Here is a 25,276-nt window from a genome sequence, read left to right as displayed (position 1 = left end):
AAATAGTTAATATCGGAGAACTGTAGAGTTAAAGGATTTGTATCTGTCTCTATTAATATCCTCAGATGTATGATGCTGGGCTGATCTGGAAATTGTGTTTCAGTTGCTGTCATCCACTGAGACTTCAATCCTGTAGCAGCATATTAAACTATTTTATGGTTCAGTTATTCAGATTTTTTTTTCATTGTACAATATGTCGATCTCCCATGGCACTGCACATGGAGAGTGAAGATCAAGAACAATATTCATATGAAGTAAGGCCATTAAAGGGGAGAGGAGTGAGCAACAAGACAATGTGGGATTGGGAAGTGAAGAACAAGGGGAGGATGATGGAAAGCAGGGGGATGATGGAGGGAGCAGAAGAATGATGGTGTTGGGAGGAGAACGGGGGGTGGGGTGGCGGGGGGGGGGGGGGGGGGGGGGGTTGGGGGGGTGCGTGCAGGAGGGGGAGGAAAGTGAAAGAGGAGGGGAGGGCTATATAATGGCAGCAGGAGTTGGAGGAAGGTATGCCTGAGGTGAATACCACACCGTGCTGCTACAGAAGATTGGTGTTACCGTGCCTGCATATCAATGCCTGGAGGCCTATCAAGATTTTTGCTGACATTTTTTACTAAATTACACTCAAAATACTGCTTCACTTTGTGGCTGTAGATTTTCAAATGGAATTGCTTGTTTTGTGCTATGAACAAGGAGGATGGTGACATGGAACAGGTTGGATTGGGGGGTTCTTTGCGTCAAGTATTACAGAAATTGTCTCTTTTGTACATGCCTTTACCCACTCACTCTACAGACCAAGAAGTTTTTACTTAGACTTTCCCAACTGTAAGTGCCTTAGAAGGCTGCACCCTTCCCATGGGTTAATGGAGAAATATGATATATCAGGGCTGGGCCCTCAAGAATTTGCAATCTCTGTAAATGACTTGGATGAAGGGACCAAATGTATGGTTGCTAAATTTGCTGATGGCATAGAGATAGGTAGGAAAGTGGAATGAGGAGGACATAAAGAGCCTAGAAAGGGATATAGATAGGTTAAGTGAGGCAAAATATTGGCAGATGGTGTATAATGTGAGAAAATATGAACTTGTCCACTTTTGTGAGAAGAATAGAAAAGTAGTATACTATTTAAATGGAGAGAGATTGCAAAACTCTGCAGCACAGAGTGATCTGGTGTCCTGGTACATGAATCAAAAAAGTTAAGATGCAGGAACAGCAAGTGATTAGGAAAGCAAATGGAATATTGTCAATTATTACAAAGGGAATGAAATATAAAAGTAGGGAAGTCTTGTTACAATTGGACAGGGCATTGGTGAGACCAGATCAGGAATACTGTCTACAGTTTTGGTCTCCTTACTTAAGAAAGGATATAATTGCATTAGGAGCAGTTCAGAGAAGGTTCACTTGACTGATTCCTGGGATGAAAGGCTTATCCTATGAAGAAAGGTTGAACAAATTGGTCCTATACCCATTGGAGTTTTGAAGAATGAGAGGTGACCTTATTGAAACATATAATATCCTGAGAGGATTTGACAGGGTGGATGCTGAGAGGGTGTTACCCTTGTAAGAGAGACTAGAACCAGGGGACACATTTAAAAACAAGAGGTCTTCTTTTAATACAGAGAAGGCAATTTTTTTTTTCTCTCAGAGGATCACTAGTCTGTGGAATTTCCTTCCCCAGAGAGCAGTGGAGACAGGGTGATTGAATGTTTTTAAGGCTGAGCTAGAAATTCCTCCCTTGTCAATCAAGAATCTAAGGGTATAGGGGTAAACAGGAAAGTGGAGTTGAGGCCACGATTAGATCAGCCATGATCTTATAAAATGGCAAGGCAAGCTCAAGGGGCTGATTGGCCTACTCCTGCTCCTAATTCATATGTTCTTATGTTTGTATGTTGATATGAAAATTTGCAGATTACTTCCACCAAGCAACTTCATGCAATTTCAGTGGAGTTTAGTCTGTAATTGTCTGCACTGTCAGTTGCCTATGTCAGCCTCTTGAACATGTGCCCGGGGAAGCACAGGCTTTCCCCACATAGAGTTCAAGAAAATTTGGAATTGAATCATCATGGGTTTATCTCCAACTCCTCCTGGGGACTGGTTATAGATGAGTTCGGCAGAAGACTGGAATAGATCACCTAGCTGTCATCAGCTGGCCGTAGTGTTTGAAACAGACAAAGGCTAGAAAACAATGAATGACCATTTAATTTTTAAAAAACCCAACAAAAAATTGTACAAATTACTGAGAAAAGGAAAGAAAAATCCTGAGAAAATAGAAAGGTTCCAAGACTGTAATCAATTTTTAGAAAACTTTATGGGGAATTCAAATATAGTGGAAGTGTAGATTTTTCAAATAAGTTTATTATTTCAACATGATATTTGACAAAATGAATGTCTACACCCATGGAAATGTCTGTAAATACGTTTTAAATGAACTGTAGAAATTTTATATGACAACTTATTCTGTTGTTTATCTAACAGTTGTGTGTAAATCTTCTGTGCATTACACTTTTTGTGATTTCACTCCAGATGGCAGGTCTAGAGGTTGGAAAAAAAATATTTGCTATCAATGGAGATGTGATTTTCCTGCGACCCTTTCAGGAAGTTGAGTGCTTCCTGCAGCAATGCTTCAGTAGCAAAAGGCTTCTCAGGGTACTTCTGAGCACAAAGCCACGAGAGTAAGTTATGCATCATATAAGTGTTTAAGTTTAATAATTGAACAATTGCCACAGAAAGTCATTTTTTTGATTTTATTTATTAAAGACCAACTCCAAGAAGCAGTCCTGCAAAACTCATCAACAAATCTCCATTAGAGAAATACCATTCATCCAATTCAACAAGACAAAGTATATTTTCAAAACTCAGCATGCACTGGCTTGTTTCCAGTTTACAGCCAATAACCTTGTGCTGTTTCTCAGATTTGTGTCTGATTCCAGCAACTCCTGCTGCTAAGTTGAAATTATGAAAATGTTGAAAGTGCAGAGAATATGTACAGAGACATCACGGCTAATCTTCCTCTTCTGAACTCAATGTGTAGTCATTACCAATGTACCAGAGGCAATAGTAATGAAGACCTGTAATGCTGGGTCTCTGCCTCCTGTGTACTTGACAGGCATCTCCTGGGGAGCTCCCATCAGAAGCTGACAGAAGTATTTAATTTGATGTAATTGATGCAGAAGTCATAATGCAGCTGTCATTCTCTGAGACCTTCCCTGGAAGATGCCTGTGCCAAGAACTGCACAAAGACACTGGGCAATAGAGGTTGTTTGTTGGGTTTTCAGATAAGAGAGGTCTTCAGTGACCTCTGAGGATCTCGGGATTGTTTTTCTCCCATTAGGGTGAAGCAGCGCCGGACCCTGATTACTTGCTGTTTCACAACGAGGTGGCCAAAATGTCTCCTGGTTTTGGCCTCCTGCAGCACCAAACAGCTTGACACTGATTCCAATTGGGTGCTTGTAAAAGTTCCCAACCCAACTCTGTTGAGGTCAGAGGAGGAAAGAAAAAATCAGGTACATTGTGTTACCACGCCCAACCTTAGGATAGTGGAAGTGCTGACTTTGACTGGGCAGCCAGCCATGATGTGATTATTTTAAAATGTATGCAGATTTTTGAATTACTAATAAGTGACACCATAGAATGGTGGTTTGTGAGTTTGTACCCATAATGTTTGTGATCTCAACTCTGTTGCTAGGGAAGCACACCAATAGCAGAAGATAAATTAGGGAGATTGATTCCAGGGATGCTCCCCTTAGCCAACTTCGACAGACTTTGGCTGATGTCTGGGATCCAATCAACTGCCCTATTCACTTTCACTTTGCTGGTACAAGACAAGACTCAACATAGGGAGAACAATTTGATATTTTACTCCTGACAAAAATAAACAGTTTTGCTCAGCAGCAATAATTCTGATTGAAATTGAACACAAGGGGGAAGGTATTTTTCTGATGAATATTTGTGCATAATACCACTCTAAGTCCTATTTTGATTAGTTTAGATACAATATTTGTTTCCATTTTTATTTCAGTGCAGTGGTCTTAAAGAAGCATGATATTTAGGGAAAGTAGTTTGTTACAGTTTCTATCATTTTATATGTGTGCCATTTTCAATCCCATCATACCATATGGACAGCACATGGTCATTGAAGTGCTGGCCCACCTGACATAAATGTAACTGCTGCTGTACAATTCTCCTGTTTTTCTCCTTAACCCACAATTATGATTTTTAAAAACTCTTTTTGCAATGATATAGCACAGTCCCTAATGACACCATACAGGACAAAGCAGCCCGCATGATAGGCACCACATCCACCTTCACTCGCTCCACCGCCAATGCACAGTAGCAGCAGCAACAAGATGCACTGCAAGAATTGACCAAGGTTCCTTAGACAGCACCTTCCAAACTCATGACCACTACCATCTAGAAGGACAAGGGCAGTAGATAGATGGGAACACCACCACCCGGAGGTTCCCCTCCAAGTCACTCACCATCCTGACTTGGAAATATACCACCATTCCTTCAGTGTCGCTGGGTCAAAAACCTGGAACTCCCTTCCTAACAGCACTGTGGGTGTACCTACACCACATGAGTGCAGTGGTTCAAGAAAGCAGCTCACCACCACCTTCTCAAGGGCACCTCGGGATGGGCAATAAATGCTGGCCCAGCCAATGAAGCCCACATCCCATGAATGAATAAAAAAAATTATAAAAATAAAATCAATGCTGGCAGGAATCTGGTATAATTATGTTCTTTGTTTGCATTTAATATGAACACTTTATAAATATGCAGTGGTACTTAATGAAGTACATATTATAAGAACAAAAGTCTTGCATTTATATAGCACTTTTTATGACCACTGGATGTCTCAAAGCACTTTACAGCCAATTAAGTCCTTTTGAAGCAAAACGTGGCAGCTAATTTGTACTCAGTGAACTCCCACAAACTGCAATGTGATAATGACCAGATAATTTGCTTTTTTGTGATGTTGATTGAGGGATAAATATTGGGCAGGACACCCCGAATAACTCCCCTGCCCTTCTTTAAAATAGCGCCATGGGATCTTTTAAACCCACCTGAGCAAGCAGATGGGGACTTAGTTTAACCTCTCATCCAAAAGATGGCACCTCCAACAGTGCAGCGCTCCCTCAGTACTGCACTGGAGCGTCAGCTTTGAATTTTGTGCTCAAGCCCAGAAATGGGACTTGAACCCAGAACGTTATGACTCGGATATGAGAATACCACCAACTCAGCCACGACTGAATTATATTTGTTGGTGTTTTCATAGAATAAAATAATAAGCATACATCCTATTTAGTTTTGTGTTGTGTGGCACTAGCTCATGCTAAGTGGGATAGATTTCGAACAGATCTAGCAGCTTGAGACTGGGCATCCATGAGGCGCTGTGGGCCATCAGCAGCAACAGAATTGAACTCAAACACAATCTGTAACCTCATAGGCCGGCATATCCCCCACCCTACCATTACCATCAAGCCAGGGGATCAACCCTGGTTCAATGAAGAGTGCAGGAGAGCATGCCAGGAACAGCACCAGGGATACCTAAAAATGAGGTGTCAACCTGGTGAAGCTAAAACACAGGACTACTTGCGTACCAAACAGCATAAGCAGTGAGTGACAGACAGAGCTAAGCGATCCCACAACCAACGGATCAGATCTAAGCTTTGCAGTCCTGCCACATCCAGTCATAAATGGTGGTGGACAATTAAACAACTCACTGGAGGAGGAGGCTCCATAAATACCCCCATCCTCAATGATGGAGGAGCCCAACACATCAGTGCAAAAGATAAGGCTGAAGCATTCGTAACAATCTTCAGCCAGATGTGCTGAGTGGATGATCCATCTCGGCCTCCTCCGGAGGTCCCCAGCATCACAGAGGCCAGTCTTCAGCCAATTCAATTCACTCCATGTGAAATGAAGAAACGGCTGAAGGCACTGGGCACTACAAAGGCTATGGGCCCTGACAACATTCCGGCAATAGTGCTGAAGACTTGTGCTCCAGAACTTGCCGCGCCCCTAGCCAAGCTGTTCCAGTACAGCTACAACACTGGCATCTACCTGATTTTGTGGAAAATTGCCCAGGTATGAGCTGTACACAAAAAGCAGGACAAATCCAACCCGGCCAATTATCGCCCCATCTGTCTACTCTCGACCATCAGTAAAGTAATGGAAGGGGTCATCAACAGTGCTATCAAGCGACACTTGCTTAGCAATAACCTGTTCACTGATGCCCAGTTTGGGTTCTGCCAGGGCCACTCAGCTCTTGACCTCATTACAGTTCTGGTTCAAACATGAACAAAAAAGCTGAACTCCGAGGTGAGGTGAGAGTGACTGCCCTTGACATCAAGGCAGCATTTGACCAAGTGTGGCGTCAAGGAGCCCTAACAAAACTGGAGTCGATGAGAATCAGGGGGAAAACTCTTTGCTGGTTGGAGTCATACCTAGCACATAGGAAGATGGTTGTGGTTGTTGGAGGTCAGTCATCTCAGCTCCAGGACATCACTGCAGGAGTTCCTCAAGTAGTGTCCTAGGCCCAACCATCTTCAGCTGCTTCGTCAATGACCTTCCTTCCATCATAAGGTCAGAAGTGGGGGTGCTCGCTGATGATTGCACGATGTTCAGCACCATTCGCGACTCCTCAGCTACTGAAGCAGTCCATGTCCAAATGCAGCAAGACCTGGACAATATCCAGGCTTGGGCTGACAAGTGGCAAGTAATATTTACACCACACAAGTGTCAGGCAATGACCATCTCCAACAAGCGAGAATCCAACCATCGCCCCTTGATGTTCAATGGCATTACCATCACTAAATCCTCCACTATCAACATCTTGCAGGTTACTGTTGACCAGAAACTGAACTGGATAAATACTGTGGCTACAAGAGCAGGTCAGAGGCTAGGAACTGTGTGATAAGTAACTCACGTCCTGGCTCCCCAAGTCTTGTCCACCATCTACAAGGCACAAGTCAGGAGTGTGATGTAATACTCCCCACTTGCCTGGATGTGTGCAGCTCCCAAACACTTAAGAAGCTTGACACCGTCTAGGACAGAGCAGCCCGCTTGATTGGCACCACATCCACAAACATTCACTCCCTCTACACTGACGCACAGTAGCAGCAGTGTGTACCATTTACAAGATGAACTGCAGGGATTCACCAAGGCTACTTAGAAAGCACCTTCCAAACCCACGACCACTACCATCTAGAAGGACAAGGGCAGCAGATAGATGGGAACACCACCGCCTGGAAGTTCCTCTCCAAGTCATTCACCATCATGAGTTGGAAATATATCGCCGTTCCTTCACTGTTGCTGGGTCAAAATCCTGGAACTTCTTCCCTAACAGCACTGTGGGTGTACCTACAGCAGATGGACTGCAGCAGTTCAAGAAAGCAGCTCACCACCACCACCTTCTCAAGGGCAACCAGGGATGAGTAATAAATGCTGGCTCACATCCCGTGAATGGATAAAAATAAATCTGGCCATTATCATGTTGGTGTTTGAGGGAGTTTGCTGTGTGAACCTTTCCTATATTATAATGGTGAGTACACTTTAAAATTACTTCATTGGTTAAAGTGTTTTGGGACATTGTGAAGTTGTGAAGGGTGCTCTATAACTTAATATCTTTCTTCCTATTCTTTTTGTCCATTTACTTAACTGAGATGATCTGTTATATCGCTCTGTGGATGATTCATTTCCATATATGTATTGTTTGCCTCTTAGTTTTCAGTTCTTCTGAATGTTCAGACCCATAATGTAAACTGGCTTGTAGAGATGCTGATTGACTTGTTCATTCCCAGCAATTTTTGTTTGCCTCAAATAGATCGCTTGCTTCCTCCTGACTTGAGCCATGGGACATAAAGAGAGAGGCACAAGGAGCATTGCAACATTAACGAAAATATATTTGAATCTCAGTGTAGTGTCAATCCATTTATAGAAATTATCCAAATTATTTCTTGTTGCTCTGTCAAAGTTTTTCATTAATCTGTGACCTAATCTGCATTTCTGGAAACCAATTTTAAATGGTTTATTCACTTATAAAAGTTTATATCTCATTTAGTTTGCCATAAAACTGAATTAAATAGCTGGTGAACTTTTCTTTGATCAGGACAGTGAAGATTCCAGACTCTGCAGATGGACTTGGATTCCAGATTCGAGGATTTGGCCCGTCAGTTGTCCACGCTGTTGGCCGAGGTAAAAAAAAGAATGGTTTCTAGACATATTTAACACAAGCTACTTGCAAGCAGCTGGCTAAAAGCTGTGCCCTGAGGCCAGTTAAAGGTAGATTATTTTCAGCTACTGTTTTATACCAACCACAAGCCTAGCACATATTCTCAAGGGTTGACACTGCCAAGTTGTTTTCCTTCATGGTGTGCTGTTAAAACTTGTGTTCTGTGGATGTGTTGCATACAATTGGCTATTGATTCGTTTTAAAGCTTTGTTATTGATGATAAAGTATAATTTGTAAACAGCAGAAGACTGCAAACACATATAAATCAATTTCTTTCAACAAATGTGTGACTTTAGCCAAACAACATCCATTTTCATATAACATATAACTGTTCTCAAAGCAAACAGCTGAGATCTTTTTTATAAACAACCAGAAACATTGGAATGGATAGAAATCTGATTTGGTTATCAGAATACAGGTAACAGCTGCTAATATTAGTTGTTCCTGTACATCTTTTCTGCCTTATATTTATTGATATATCAAAACTGAACAAATTGCCCTCCATACAGAATGAATAAATGAAAAAAATACAATGGGACAAGATTTCCTTTGTAGCAAAACTGTAAATGCATTCTCCAATCAAATAGATGATCCGAGCTATTTAGCCAAGAATAATGTTTATTATTCTCCCTTTGTAGACTATTCGACATAATGAATGAGTCTAGGCATTGAATGTAAGGACGGAATTTCCGTGCCTGCTGGCATCGGCGTGTTTGGCGATGTGAGCGGACAGTGTGGCGAGAAGGCCAACAAACGGTTTCATGACATCGTGAAACCAGTTTGCAATTGTCCGCTCTGCCTGTCGATGGCGGGCCACATTTCCTGCCATCGGACATTGGGAACGTCATTGTAATGCGTCTACATATCATTATAAGGCCAGCCCGCCAGAATCATCCCCCCCCCCCGCCACTGGATCATCCGCGCACGTCAGCGGGAAAACACATCGGTGCAAAACATGTAAACATGTCTTGACAAATGTGATGTGTAGAATTTGGGACTAATCATAAGGGCCTTGCTCATATCACGGACATCCAAGGAGCAGAAGACGCTGGGGTCCAACAGCAATGGGACCCTGGAAGAACATCTAAGGCATGCTGGGTAGATTCTCATGGACATGGCTCTGCTGCGAAGCAGCTCACGGAAGGCGGAAAGTTACCTTTGAGGGTCTGCTCACAATGGACGACGGTTGAGGAGGTGGAGGGGAAGGTCCAGCTGTGATTGGAGAGGAAGATGTACTGGGGTGGAGGAGGCCAGGAGAGGAAGGCCTAGGATCGACTGAGAGAGGAAGATGTGTCAGATGGAGGTGAGGTAGGGAGTGGGTGAACATATGTGTTGCGGGGTGAGCTTGGCAGGTGGGTGATCGGAGGTGTTTGGGGTGGTGCGATTGGGAGGGTGGGGATGATGGTGTCGGGGAGGTTGGGAGGGGGGTGGGACAACGGGGAGAGGAGGGAGTGTCAGGGGAGAAGAGAGAAACTGGGGAGGTAGGTGTAAGGGGGGTGGAAGGTGTAATGGAAGGAGTTCCGAGGGCGGAAGGAGTCCAGAGAGGGGAAGGAGTCCAGATAGGGGAAGGAGTCCAGGGGCAGAAGGAGTACGGTGGGTGGAAGATGTAAAGGTGGAGGAAGAAGTAAAGGTGGAGGAAGGAGTAAGGGTGGCGGAAGAAGGATGTCTGAAGGAGTTAGAAAGGGGGAAGGACTAAGCCGGATAGGGGGGTCTGGGGTGGTGGTAGGGAAGGATTAAGGGTGGGAGTCCGAGGGCGGGAAAGAGTTCAAAGGGGGAAGGAGTCTTACGGTAGGGGGGCGGGGGCGAGGGAATGTCCAGGTGAACGTGCAAGGGAGGGCTATGTTGAGTCCATGACTGCCCCCTGGGGAGCAAAGTGAGGGTGAGCGGGTACGAGGGAATGGTGAGAATGACCAAGGGCAGAGTGAGGTAGTTGGGTGGGAGGGTGAGGGTTCGATGGTATTGACAGAAGGGACGGCGAGGGTGGTTGGTGGGGTCTCGGAGGCAGACATGGACCCTGGGGGTGGGAGGGAGGAGGTCGGGGAGGTTAATGTGGTTGGGGGTGGGATTCTCAGGAAGGAAGGGAACGTGCACATTTACCAGGACATCCCCGAAAGCAAAGGGTTGTGGCTGATAAGTCATGGTGGGGAGGTGGAAGGTGATGCCGGTGTGTTTGACAGTGTTAAGGGAAAGGATATTGGTGAGTAGGGGAGGGGAAAGGACGGGGGACCTGAAGGAAAATGTTAGATGCACCATGCTTGCAAAATCAAAAGTGAAATGAGAGTCGTTGGGGGGGGGGTGGGGCGAGATCAGGTGCTGCATGGGAGTGTGATCAGTGGGTGGGCGGAGACGCAGGTCAGCTCAGATGGACAACTGAATGCGAACCTCAGCAGGCAGCATTGAAAATGCTCAGGACATTGAGATGAGTGTGGTATGGGAAGGATCCATGTGTGTGGGAGAGTGCTTGCATGAGGCTCCAAAAGACCCTGCCACACACACACTTCTGCCTCCAGAATCACTCTGCGTGCAGCTGAACTGCGATTGGGGGGGGTGCGGGGAATGCAGTGGGAGGACTCACAAAGCTTGTCAATGAAGCTGAAAGGCATCATTACACATTATTCAGTGAAAGTGAATATATTTCCAGATTGTAAAATGGCAGAATGTGTTCACCCATGCAACCAACTGTGATCAGAATTTCTTAACTTTTGAACACCTTAGGCTTCTAGGTGCTGCCCTGACATCTGCAGCAGGGGTGGAGACAGCCTTTGCAATGGTTGGCCCTGTTGCCCCTGATGCCTTTGGTGTGGGTCCTCTGGAGGGCCGAGGCTTGGGGGACCCAAATTGCTTTGGCTGTCCTCCTGTGGGCCTGCTGCTCCCTCTGCGGTGACAGAGGATGAGATTGAGGGGGGTCACAGGCAAAAGGGGCTCGGAGGGAGAGGACAGCCTCTGAGATTCCTGAGTGGATGACCCAGGGGTGTCCAGTTGCCGCTCCTCCTCACTTTGGGTGCCCGAGGGCCCCGGCCTGACTCCTCGAGGTGAAGGAGCACCTGGGGGGATGTTGAGTTGCCCCATTTCCCCCTCGCATTGCCAGTGCAGCAATTCTGCGATGGAATGCAGTTCTGTGCACATCTCCTCGTTCTGCTGGACCAGGGTCACCATGGCATCTGCCATCCTCCCCATGGAGATCTCCATGCATGCACATGAGAGCACCACCTCATCAGAGAGCGGGCAACATTCTCCTCTGACGCGTGTGTCACTCTGCTGAGGGCTTCCAACAGCTCTCTGTGATGTTTCCTTGCCTTCTGTTCACTCTCCAGGATGAGTTGGAAGGCCAAATCCAGAGGCCTGTCCTCTGACTCGGACCTGACAGATGCCTCTTCCCCAGTGGCCCTCCGAGTGCTGGGGAGCGGGGCTGAGCCTGCCCCTTCCTGCCGCAGACACATGTCCATGTGATGACCACCAGATTGTGAACCCGAGCCTGCTCTCGATCTAGGCCCCACCAAGGTGTGTGTCTCTCCACCGGTGGAGGGTGTGTCTAAGCGCTGTGATGGGTCTTCCAGGCTGCTTATTTCCAGCTCTTCAATGGAGGGGGTGTTCTCTTGGCTGGAGGTAAGGACGTGGATGGAGCTGAGGGACTGGCTGGCTGAGGGTGTTGGTTGCTTGGCAGAGCTCCCTGTGAACCAAAGTGGAGATAATTAGTGCATGGCAGCAGAGTCAAAAGCAGGAGAGAGCACTCACAGTTGTGCTGAGAGAGGGATGATGTGATGCAGGATCCTCACGTGGTGGGTGAATGAGAGCCTGCCTGCCATCAAAATGGCGTGTTTCCCGGGAATGCCTGATTAATGAGGCGAGATTGGGATGATATGGTGCGAAAACTCACCATTGCGGCTGGCGAGAAAAACGTTTGTTTTTCCACCCACTACTGCACTTAGTGCAAATCTGGGACGATTCTGCCCTAAGTCAGATGAGAGAGGAACACTGACATATTGGTGCTGCAGAGCCTTGTGGTGGCTATCGCAGATTTTTTAAGGGAATGTAAAGCCGATTCTTAAAATAGTTCAGGTATAGACACCTTCTGAGTCCAGGTTATCAGCCGGAGAGTGTGGAACAATAGAAATAAACAAGGACAAATTACTGAAGTGGAGTCACAAAATTACTTCGAAATATAGAAGCAAGAGTCAGCACAGTTTTACTCTAAGCGAATGGAACCAGGCCATAACTTTGATACATGGGAATATCAATTTTCAACATATCAAGAGTAAAACTGCTGGTCTTTCAACATTCATGCTGATTAAATGCTGAAGCATTCACAACAATCTTCAGCCAGAAGTGCCAAGTGGATGATCGATCTCGGCTTCCTCTGGAGATTCCCAGCATCACAGAGGCCAATCTTCAGCCAATTCAATTCACTCCATGTGATATGAAGAAACGGCTGAAGGCACTGGGCACTACAAAGGCTATGGGCCCTGATAACATTCCGGCAATAGTGCTGAAGACTTGTGCTCCAGAACTTGCCGCGCCCCTAGCCAAGCTGTTCCAGTACAGCTACAACACTGGTATCTGCCCGGCTATGTGGAAAATTGCTCACGTATGTCCTGTACACAAAAAGCAGGACAAATCCATCCCGGCCAATTACCGCCCCATCAGTCTACTCTCCATCATCAGTAAAGTAATGGAAGGGGTCATCAACAATGCTATCAAGCGGCACTTGCTTAGCAATAACCTGCTCACTGATGCCCAGTTTGGGTTCTGCCAGGGCCGCTCAGCTCCTGACCTCATTACAGCCTTGATTCAAACATGGACAAAAGAGCTGAACTCCCGAGGTGAGGTGAGAGTGACTGCCCTTGACATCAAGGCAACATTAGACCGAGTATGGCATCAAGGAGCCCTAACAAAACTGAAGTCAATGGGAATCAGGGTGAAAACCCTCCACTGGTTGGAGTCATACCTAGCACAAAGGAAGATGGTTGTGGTTGTTGGAGGTCAGTCATCTCAGCTCCAGGACATCACTGCAGGAGTTCCTGAGGGCAGTGTCCTAGGCCCAACCATCTTCAGCTGCTTCGTCAATGACCTTCCTTCCATCATGAGGTCAGAAGTGGGGGTGTTCGCTGATGATGGCACAATGTTCAGCACCATTCGTGACTCCTTAGATACTGAAGCAGTCCATGTCCAAACGCAGCAAGACTTGGACAATATCCAGGCCTGGGCTGACAAATGACAAGTAACATTCAGGCCACACAAGTGTCAGGCAATGACCATCTCCAACAAGGGAGAATCTGCCCATCGATGAACATTCCCTTGATGTTCAATGGCATTACCAAAACTGAATCCCCCCCTATCAACATCCTGGGGGTTAACGTTGACCAGAAATTGAACTCAACTAGCCATATAAATACTGTGGCTACAAGAGCAGGTCAGAAGCTAGGAATCTTGCGATGAGTAACTCACCTCCTGTCTCCCCAAGCCTGTCCACCATCCACAGGGCACAAGTCAGGAGTGTGATGTAATACTCCCCACTTGCCTGGATGCGTGCAGCACCTACAACACTGAAGAAGCTGGACACCAGCCAGGACAAAGCAGTCTGCTCGATTGGTACAACATCCACAAACATTCATTCCTTCCACCACTGACGCATAGTAGCAGAAGTGTGTAACACCTACAAGATGCACTGCAGGAATTCACCAAGGCTCCTTAGACAGCACTTTCCAAACCCACGACCACTACCATCTAGAAGGACAAGGGCAGCAGATAGATGGGAAAACCACCACCTGGAAGTTCCCCTGCAAGTCACTCACCATCCTGACTTGGAAAGATATCGCCGTTTACTGGTTCACTGTCGCTGAGCCAAAATCCTGGAACTCCCTTCCTAACAGCACTGTGGGTGTATCTACAGCAAATGGACTGCAACGGTTCACGAAGGCAGCTCATCACCACCTTCTCCAGGGCAACTAGGGATGGGCAATAAATACTGGGCCAGCCAGCGAAGCTCACATCCCGTGAGTGAATAAAAAATATAAATCTTGCTTCAAGTATTTGTGACAGACTCTTCAGTTTGCTGCTGTATATATTGTGGTGGTGATATCTCTTCTTTCACTTGATATTTTATTGCATTTTGTTTTGAATATTTTACTGAATGTAGCAATTGCTATATTATTCAAAATGATCGAAATAACAAGCTTCAGAAAGCTGGAAGAGGAACACTATTTGCTCTGTACATTGCCAAAGTGTTGATCAATTCAGTAAAATGAAATTTTCCTTATAATACGAGAGTTCACAATAAATGGCTTTGAAAGCAAAGTAATTTGAAACCTATTAACCAATCTCAAAAAGCAGCTTGTTATTGTTTAAGAGAAATATGAATCCTTACCATTTTTAAACCTCAAAAGCATTATGCCCACTGAGAGCATTTTAAAATAATTGTTGTATTCCCATAAACTAAAGCTTCAGCTGCATGAGTTTTGATCACACGAATATTCATGATCAGAGTAACAATCTTCTGGTTCATTTTGGTTTCACTGAGCTTCCATTCTATTTGCTGCACCCTATGTGTCACCTATGTTATTCTGTTCTCATGAAGGTTATCTCTTCTGCTGTGTGTTTTGTACTTTGCCAATTGTTTATCTGCAGCAATTTTAATTATGATGCACAGGTTATCTTTTTTCCTTATTTGTGAATATTGTGTTCATTGCAATTTCTGTCTTTGTTTCAGGAAATAAAATTTCTCTTAAGTATTGGTAATTTTTAGAAACATTAGGCCTAATAAAATTGTCTCTTTTTTGTGAAAAAGTGCTACAATGTTAGTGAAACACAATACCATATTTGCTTGCACCCACTATACCTGGATACCCCTATACCTGGATTTCCAAAAGGCATTTGATAAAGTGCCATACCAAAGGTTTATAAGCAAGATATGGGTTTTGGTGCTGGAGGTAATATTTTAGCATGGATAGAGGATTGGTTAACAGACAGAAAGCAGAGAGTGGGCATAAACGGTGCTTTTTAAGTTGACAGGCAGTGAATAGTGGAATGCCGCAAGGGTCAGTGTTGGGGCCACTGCTATTTACAATCTACATTAATGACTTAGATGAAGAGACAGAGTGTAATGTATCTAAGTTTGCTGATGATACCAAGTTAGGTGGAAAGGTACAATGTGGAGAGGTCACAGAGAGGCTGCAAAGAGATCTAGACAGGTTAAGCGAGTGGGCAACAAGATGGCAGATGGATTATAATGTAGGGAAGTTTGAAGTTATTCACTTTGGTCATAAGAATAGAAAAGCAGAATATTTTTTAAAAGGTGTGAAACTTGTAAGCATTGATGTTCAAGATTTAGGTGTCCTCATAGAAGAAACACAAAAGGTTATTATGCAGGTGCAGCAAGTAATTAGGAATGCTAATGGCATCTTGGTCTTTATCGCAAGGGGATTGGAGTACACGAATAAAGAAGCCTAACTACAATTGTGCAGGGTTTTGGTGGGACCACATCTGGAATACTGTGTGCAGTTTTGGTCACCATATTTAAGAAACTATATACTTGCATTGGAGGCAGTACAGCGAAGGTTCATTAAATTGGCTTCTGGGATGAGGGCTTGTCCTATGATGAGAGGTTGAGTAAATTGGCCTCGTATTCCCTGTAGTTTAGAGAGGCAATCTCATTGAAACCTACAAAATTCTGAAGGGCTAGATAGGGTAAATGCTGAAAGATTGTTTCTGCTGGTTGGGGAATCTAAAACACGGGGGCACAGTCTCAGGATAAGGGGCTGATCATTTAGGACTGAATTGAGGTGAAATTACTTCATTCAAAGGGTTATGAATCTTTGGAATTCTCTATCCCAGAGGGTTGTGGATGCTCCATTGTCGAATACATTTAATGCTGGGAGAGAAAGACCTTTGGCCTCTGAGGGGATTAAGGGATATGTGGAGCTTTGGGGACAACGGAGTTGAAGCCCAGGATCAGCCATGATCATATTGAAGGTTGGAGAAGGCTCGACGGGCCATATGGTCTACTCCTGCTCTTATTTCTTGTGCCCAAGTATTCCTGCACCATTGATAATTTTTGGAATCTCTGTTATTACTTTTGCAATTTTCCAGTGAAGCAGCAGTGACTTGCATTTGTAAAGTGCTTTCAAGAATGTCCCAAAATGCTTACAGAGGTGTGAGATAACTTATTCATAGCCAAAGAAGGGGTGATTAGGAGTATTTTAAAGAGGAAACGGAGGAAGAGGAGCTGGATGGGTTCAGGGAGAGAATTCTGGAGAGTGGGATCTAGACAACCAAAGACATGGTCTTCAAACTGGGGCAAGGGTAGGATTCAAAGAATGTTTAAGTAAGTGGAATGGAGAATTCTGGGGGAGGGCTATAGAGTTGCAGGAGGAGGTTACAGAGATAAGGAAACCATGGAGGCATTTAATACAAGAACAAAAATGTTACATTTGTGAAATTGTAGAGTGTAAATTTAGATTAATGAAAATGGAGTGACAAATGAGAGACTTGAGCTGGAGTTTATGGAAGGCGGAGGATGGGAGACCAGCAAAGAGATTGTGAGAGTAATCTAGTCTATCAAACTGATAGGCCAGTTTGACGGTTTCAGTGACAAATTCAAACTGTCTTCTCTAAATAATCCAAGGATCCTAAAGGAAAGGGGGAAGAAATAACAAAAGCTGCAGAAATAATATTGTAAGATTGTATTGAGAATGGGTGTGTGTCAGAGTACTGGTTTTTTGAAAGGGAGGCAGAATTACCTGAGGTACTCATTGGCCAGTTAGTTTAATGTTCTGTGGTTGGGAAAATTTTGGAATCATTATTTAAAGAAAAGCTTACTAAATATTTAGAAAAGTAGAAAATAATTAAGACCAGAAAATTGCAGAAATATGTATCATGCTTGGCAAACCTTGAGTTCTTTGACCAGGACCCATTTTCAAAACTTCCTCTGTGACATTGCTTGACTCTGCCCTGCCTCAGCTCAACTGCTGATGAAATCCTCACCTGTGGCTTTGTTACCTCTATATTTGACTATTGGTCTCCTGGCCAGCCTCTGACCTTGCACCCTACATAAACTTGAGCTCATCCAAAACTCTGCTGTCCAATTCTAACTTGCACCAAGTCCTGCTCATTCATCACCCCTGTGCTTACTGACCTACATTGGCTCTCAGTCTGGTAATACTTTGGCTTTAAAATTCTCATCCTTTTTTTCAAATCCTACCATGGCCTCCCCCCCTCCCTATCTCTGTAATCTCTTCCAGTTCTACAACCCTTTAATATATCTGAGCTCCTCCAATTCTGAACTACCCCTGAATTTAATTGCTTCACCATTGGTGCCCATACCTTCAACTGCCAGGGCCTCAGCTCTGGAATTCTCTCCACCTCTCTACCTCTTTCTCTTCCTTTATAGTGTTTCTTAAAACTTACGTCTTTGAGCAGTTTTTTATAATCTATCCTGATACCTCCACTTATGATGACGCTTTTGTGTCAAGCCTGTGGAGGTTTTACTACATTAAAGGCGCTGTATAAATGAAAGTTATTGTCATATGATAGAGTGGGAAAATGAAATGGTTTATATGATAATAATAGCTGCACCTTAGATGAATAAAAAAGCTAATGTGAAACTGGGTTTATGCCAAAATGTATAGCGTATAGAACCATAGAATCATAGAAAAATTATGGCACAGAAAGAGGCTATTCAGCGTGTCTGTGCTGGCTGAAAAAACTAGCCATCCATTCTAATCCCACCTTCCAGCACCCGGTCTATATATAACATTGACTTTCAGAAATGCTTTGAAAATATTCTGCAAATTGGAGAAGATTAATGGGTATAGAATTAAAGGGTAACAAATTGAATATAAAAATGAGTTAGTATGGAGGAAGTGGCAGATTCTGAGGACAATTTCTCAGAGAGTTGGAAGTGGGGAGTGCTTTCTAACATGATTCTGTTCTAGCACTGTTTCTGTTCATTGCTTGCATCAATAATTTGGATATAGTGCTAGGGAAAGTGCTGTCCAAACTTGCAGAAACTCTAAAACAGGAGGTGTAGTAAATTACATTAGTAGATTCAATTCAACTAATTAATTCAACTAATGATATCCCATCTCCATACTGAGGATACCATCCATCGTGTTGAGTGGCACTACCACCATGCTAAGTGGGATAGATTCAGAACAGATCTAGCAGTTCAAAACTTGGCATCCATAAGGCAGTGTGCAAACTTCCTCCCGCTCCAGTTGTCACTTCCTGCTCTGATCACGAATCCTTCTATTCCCTTCTCTTTCACGGATGTAACAAGCTCCTCTTAAATACATTAACTGTATCTGCTGAGACAAGTCCATCTGGCAGCGAATTCCACATTCTCACCACTTTCCAGGTAATGGAGTGCCTCTTTTATTCTTTGTTGCCAGCATAGACTCAATGGCCTCCTTCTGTGCCATTATGATTATGAATATGTTAATGTGCATTTTCTACTTCTGCCCACTTGTTTTGGACTCACCTACAAGTGGAAATAGTTTCTCCACATTCGACCCATTGATCCCCATTATAATTTTAAAAACCTCCATCAGTTTTCCTCTTTCAATCTTCCCTGATAGTTACAACCTCCCCATTTTATACCACCCATGCAAATATTTCTGTACTTGCTTCAGTGCTCCAATTTAATTTTTTGTACTAAGGATTTCAGAACTGCACATAATGAACGGAATTTAATTCCCCCTCAGGGCACGGGCTGAGAGGTGCGAAGGGTCATAGAATTGGGAGGGAAGGCAGGGGCTGGAGTCCCCTTTGCCTTCCCAATTCCCTGAATCAAGTCAGCGGTGGGGCAGCTTGACTTGTGTTGCTAATTTAACAATTGGATCAATCTGTATTTCCAGACCTCTTTACTTCTCTGCACCATTTAGTTTCTTACCTTGCAACGAAGGATGAGGAGAAATGTCTTCACTCAACGGTTGTGACTCCTTCGAATTCTGTACCCTGGGGAGCTGTGGATACTTAGTCATTGAATATATTCATGACAGAGGTCAAAAGAATTTGGCTACTAAGGGAATTAAGAGGTATGGGGATAGTATAAAAGTTGGAGTTGAGGTAGAAGATCTCTTCAGAACAGGCTCAAAGCGGAAAAAAGTAATAAGAATATGAGAGCATGTGGGGAGGAATCTTGTGCAGGCAAAGGGGGCCTTGACAGCTGGCTGGAGAGCTGGTGTGATCCCCACTTCGCCTCTTTTTGAGATGGCCTGCCAGGTTTTGTGCCATTCAGTCATTTAACAGGCCAGTGGCGGGTCACCCCCCAGGATCAAGGATCCTGAGGGCAGAAGTCCTGCCTGCTGATAGCTGCTAACTCTTCTGTACTCAGCAGCATCACTGGGCAGGTGATGGCTGCTGGTAAGACACCCACCTGAGGCCATCGATTGAGGAGCGACACAGGCACAGATGAGTGATGGCGGGAGGGTGGGGATTCATGAGTGAAGGTTGCAGGAGAGAAGGCGGGAGAGGTTCAGAAGCAAGGGCAGTGGGGTGACTTTCAGCACCCCTCCACCTCCCCCAGCCCTTACCAAAGCCAGGTCCATCGATCAAGCACTGAGTGCCACCCCTAGAAGATCACAAGCCAACACGTGACGGTCTGCTTGCCGTTTTACGCGCATGATGAGCCCCACACCCACCACTGGGTTAATACCAATAACGGTGAGAAGAAGCCCTTATCCACTTAAGGGCCTCAATTGGTGGCAGGACAGGAAGGCTGTCCACAGGACTTTCCCACCCCAGACTTAATTGGGATTGAGGTGGGAAGGTGGTGGGATCTCCAACTGGCATCCTTCCCACCAATTAAATGCCTCCCAACCACCAAACTTGCCATGGGATAGGTCACAAGATTCCTCTTACCAAAATGAATCATTTCACACTTTGGAAAATGAAATTCAATATGACATTTACCTGCCCATTTTTCAAACCTATTTATATTTTCCTGTATTTTGGTGCAACTCTGCCACTTTATTAGCTGTGTTTCCCTTTCATAATATTGTACCATCGACAAATTGTGATCTCTTACCTCCAATTTCTGAATCCAAATTATTAATGTTCAATGGTGAAAGGACAAGTCCGAGCATAGATCCCTGGGGGATATAAATTTCCACTTTCTGCAAGTCCAAACAATATCACTTACCCCCGACCCTTTTTCTGTTTTAAAGGCATCTTTCAATGCATTCAAATGTCCGGCTCCTGATTCTACAAATCCTGATCTTTATATAATAGCTTATGAAAGACTTGGAGCTGTGGATGAGCAAAGAGATTTAGGTTCCTTGTAAACAAATTAGTAAAAGCTAGTGCACAGATAAAAATTGTCTCCCAAGCTCCCTGTAAAATTTCATACTGGTCGGGGGTTGGGGGGATTCGAACGCCACACGCTGGATTTTACAAGCACCTTTGACTTCGAACCTACCAGTGGGGGAGTGTAAAGATCAGCCCAAGGTGGTTTAAAATTATTATAGAATTCAATTGAGTAGATATAGAAAAGTATGATCTCTGGTATGAGAATCCAGAACAGGGGAACATAATATTAAAATTAGAGCTACACCTTTCAAGTGTAAAATCAGGAAGCTCTTGTCTATAGAAGTGGTAGTGAGGTTCTGGGTGAACTGGAACTTTCAAGACTGACATTGATACCTTTTTGTTAGGTAAGGGCATCAAGTGATATTTAACACATTTGGGTAAATGGAGTTGAGGTCAGCCATGATTTAGTTGAATGGCAGAACTAGACCCCATAAGCTGGACTGGCCTGCACCTGTTGCAATGTGTCATATTTACACATGCATACCAATAACGCAAGGCTATCATACAGAGTAAGTAAGTATAGTATCAATAAGATGTTCTCGTGTGCTGGTGCCAATAGATGAGGGGTGGTGGGCAAGAGGTGAGGCGGGTAAGGATTATCCTGGGAGTAATTAATTCATTAAGTAATTAGCAAGGCAAATGGAATGTTGGCATTTATTGCAAAGGGGGATGGAGTATAAAAGTACAAGGAAGTTTTGCTACAACTGTGCAGGGCATGGGTGAGACCACACCAGGAGTTCTGTATACAGTTATGGTCTCCTTACTTAAGGGGAAGCACATATTTGCTTTGAAAACCGTTCAGAGAAGTTTCATGAGGCTGATTCCTCAGATGAAGGGGTTGTCTTATGAGGAAAGGTTGAGCAGGCTGGGCCTTTACCCATTGGAGTTTAGAAGAATCAGATGTGATTTTTTTGAAACCTTTAAGATTCTGAGGCAGCTTGACAGGGTGAATGCAGAGAAGATGTTTCCCTCATGGGGGCACCTAGAACTAGGGGGCACAGTTTAAAAATAAGAGGTCTCCTATTTAAGATGGAGATGAGGAGGAATTTCTTCTCTCAGAGGGTTGCTAGTGTTTGAAATTCTCTTTCCCAGACAGCAGGATAGGCAGGGTCATTGAGTATATTGAAAACTGAGTTAGATAGATTTTTGATCAACAAGGGAGTCAAAAATTTTGGGGGACAGCCAGGAAAGTGCTGTTAAGGCCACAATCAGAGCAGCCATGATCTTATGGAATGCCGGAACAGGCTTGAGGGACTGAATGGCCTACTGCTCCTATCTCTTATATTCTTATGTTTTTAAAGTCAATGAAGTACTTCTGAAGAATATTTATTATTGTAAAGTAGGCAAAAGGTGCACAGAAAGTTCCCTCAAGCAGCAATGTGATTCTGACCAGGATATCTGTTTTAGTGATGTTGATTGAGGGATATTGGTTAGGATTCTGGTGATAACTTCCCAGCTTTTCTTTGAAATAGTGCCACAGGATCTTTTGTATCCACCTGAGAAAGCAGCATGATACAGCATGACATCCCATAAGAAATCTTTACTTTTACCACATGTAGCACGTCCTGCTTTCTAAATACTGCAATTGACAATAAACGGTCCCAGCATGAAAAAACACCAATTTCTGAGCAATAATAAATCACTTGCCTAAGTATAGAATCATAAAATGATAAAACATTGATGGAAACCATTGTGAACCTATCTAACTAACCTTATTTTTTCCCATTCATGTATTTATCCAATTGCCTTTTGAATGTTGCTATTCAATCTGGTTCCACTACCCTTTCAGGCCGTGCATTCCAGGCCACAACAATTTGCTGTGAAAAAAAAATGTTTCCTCACATCCCTTTTCTTTTCCTTTGCACATAACCTTAAATCTGTGCGCTCTGGTTACCAAACATTCGGCCAAAGGTAACAGATTCCCCTTACTTTCTCTACCTAAACAGTTAACAATTCTGAGCACCTCCATTAAACCTTCCCTGCTTGAAGGAGAACTTTCCTTAGAGCAGAGGAGGTTGAGAAGAGATTTTTTTTCTTTATTCTTTCATGGATGTGGGCTGGGCATCACTGGCAAGGCCAGCATTTGTTGCCGATCCCAAATTGCCATTGAACTGAGTGGCTTGCTAGGGCATTTAAGAGGCAACCACATTACTGTGGGTCTGGAGTCATATGTAGGCCAGACCAGGTAAGGGTGGCAGATTTCCAGAATGAGTGAACCAGATGAGTTTATAAGCAACAATCAATGATAGTTTCATGGACACCACTATTAAGACTAGCTTTATGTTCCAGACTTATTAACTGAGTTCAAATTCCACTAGCTGCTGTGGTGGGATTTGAACCCTTGTCTTTAGATCATTAGCTGAGTCTCTGGATTGCTAGTCCAGCAACATTACCACTACGCCACCGTCTTCCCAGGGGGTGTTCAAAATAAAGGGGGATTAATTCAGAGTGGATAGAGGGAAACCTTTCTCACTTTGTAGAATCAGCATCCTGTGATCACACACTATCTGCATGTTCATGGAGTGGAAGCCCTTCCTGTTGACGAAGGCACCCGGCTCACCTGCTGGCACCTTGATGGCCACGTGTGCAGTCTATAGCACCCTGGACACGGAGGAAGTCAGCAATGGCCGTGAAGCCTCTGGCTTGCTGTGTCTGACTTGCCTAGTCCCAGCAGTAGTGGATGAAGGTCAATGCACGCCTGAACAGGGTGTCTGTCACCTGCTTGACACAAGTGTGGGCAGCTGATTCGGAGACACTGCAAAGATCACCCACCGACCCTGGAAAGAGCCAGAGGCGTAGAAGTTGAGGGCAGCTGCGAACTTCAGAGCCATTGGCATGGGGTGCCCACCCACACAGCTAGTGGAGATCTCAGGGCCAATCATCTGACAGATATAAGCGACTGTCTCCCTTGAGAGACGGAGCCTCCTTCGACACTGCGCCTCAGACATATTGAGGTAGCTGCTTCGCCACCTGTATACCCAGGCAGAAGGATAGTGGCGTATTCTGCTTCCCCTTCCATCTTGGACTTCCTGTTGGCCCTGCGCCCCATGTGCCTGCGCCTCTACTCCCAAAAGTCACTCCCTTGGAGGCTGAATGTGCGCTCCTTGCCTCCCCCCCGCTTCTGGCCTTCCCTTGCTCCTCAGGGGAGGTGCCCCCAGTGGAGAGCACAACTCCCATTCCCAGGCTAGGGGAAGGTTTCCTAAAACCTGCAGGCCCCAAAAAGGATCTTCACTGTAGAGTGCTGACCTGAAGGTTGTGAGCCCTGTTCAAGAAGCTGGTATGAATTTTGAAGTATTTCTGCTCACACAGGCAAGTACCAGTAACTTTCAAAATTAAATACCTGACTGAGCACATTCACGACCCCACTGACCCCTCTTATCCCGACCTTGGATGATGTTTATACAAATGTGTCCTATCCGCCTGCCCGTTGCACCCGTGCGATGACCCGAAGATCGCACGGGCCCCGAAAAATTGCTGTCAGTTGGCGCCTCATGGGCCTTAAGTTGCCCATTAATTAATGGCGGGTGTGCATCGGAAATCATCGTGCGCCCACCCACTGAAATATTGCAATGGCATGCGGTGATGTCGGGTCGCTTGCCTGACATCACCGCTCGTCATCTTACCCATTGGCGTGCGGGGAAAATTCTGCCCCCTGACAGGTTTCGCTTTTCAGTATCCCCTCATGGCCTACCAATGGCAGGCAGAATGAGGCTCTTAAATAGGCATCAGTTGCCCACTTAGGGGTCTCAATTGGCAATGGGGTAGGAATGATGTCCACGGGCCTTCCTGCCATGGATTTAATTGGGGAAATGGCAGAAGGCAGCAGGGGCCCCACTAGCCACCCTCCCATCTGATTAAATGTCACCAAACCCACTACGAGGGAGGGCATTAAATTCCGCCCAGCATGTGGGTATGAACTGGAATGCACTACCTGAAAAAGTGGTGGTGGAAGTTTCAAATGTGGTTTTCAAAATGAAATTAGCTAAGTAATCAAAGGGAAAGCATTTGCACTTGCAGAAAGCTGGCATGGACTTGATGGGTCAAATGGCCTCCTATGTCTTGTACCATTCTGTGATTCCGACAACCAATTTCTCCACCTAACCGAAAGCCCTAATCGCTAGTTCCAATTTAGGAGTTTTCTTCTGCACCCTCCCCATGGTTTTGATATTCTTCCTCTAATGGGTGCCCAATATTGAACACTGCTCCTGCTGAAGCCTGACCAGTAATTTATAAAGCTTTAGAAAAAGTTCCTTGCTTTTGTAGTCTATTTCTTTTTTAATAACTCCAAGGATTGCATATGACTATTTTTACAGAATTCTCAATTTGTTCTTTCCCCGTCAAATATTTGTGTGCGTACACCCCTCTTCTCTGTTCTTACACCCTATTTAAATTTGTACCATGTAGTTTATAGTGCTTCTCCTCATTTTTCCTGCCTAAATGTATTACTTAACACTTCTCAGCACTAAATTTCATGCCTGTCCGTTTCCCCAATCTGCCATGTCCTCCTGAAGTCTATTATCTATCTCATTATTTACCACATTTCTGAATTTTGTATCATCTGTAAACATTGAGATTATGCCTTGTGCACACATGCAAACAATTCCGTAATTTGGTACTTTGTCAAATATCTTTTGAAAGTCAATCGCACTACCCTCACCTCCCTCTCTAGTACTTCATCAAAGAACTCGATCAGATTAATCAAACAGGATTTGTCTTTCACAAATCCATGCTGACTTTCATTTA

General features: G+C 44.5%; 1 protein-coding gene across 3 annotated transcripts in view; it reads left to right on the top strand.

Annotated features, from left to right (window-relative positions):
• prex2 (phosphatidylinositol-3,4,5-trisphosphate-dependent Rac exchange factor 2) overlaps window positions 1–25,276 on the top strand; it is a 675,068-nt gene that overhangs the window by 289,309 nt on the left and 360,483 nt on the right. For all 3 annotated transcript variants that reach the window (XM_078540383.1, XM_078540384.1, XM_078540381.1), the window contains exons 18-19: window positions 2,521–2,669; window positions 8,108–8,193. In XM_078540383.1, coding sequence (XP_078396509.1) covers window positions 2,521–2,669; window positions 8,108–8,193 — 235 coding nt within the window. The remainder of the gene's footprint in view (window positions 1–2,520; window positions 2,670–8,107; window positions 8,194–25,276) is intronic.

Source organism: Cetorhinus maximus, chromosome 4 (assembly GCF_964194155.1).
Source record: "Cetorhinus maximus chromosome 4, sCetMax3.hap1.1, whole genome shotgun sequence".
In the NCBI taxonomy this organism is placed as follows: domain Eukaryota; kingdom Metazoa; phylum Chordata; class Chondrichthyes; order Lamniformes; family Cetorhinidae; genus Cetorhinus; species Cetorhinus maximus.
Note: the sequence above shows the minus strand (reverse complement) of the source record. Positions and strands in the feature narration are given on the sequence as shown.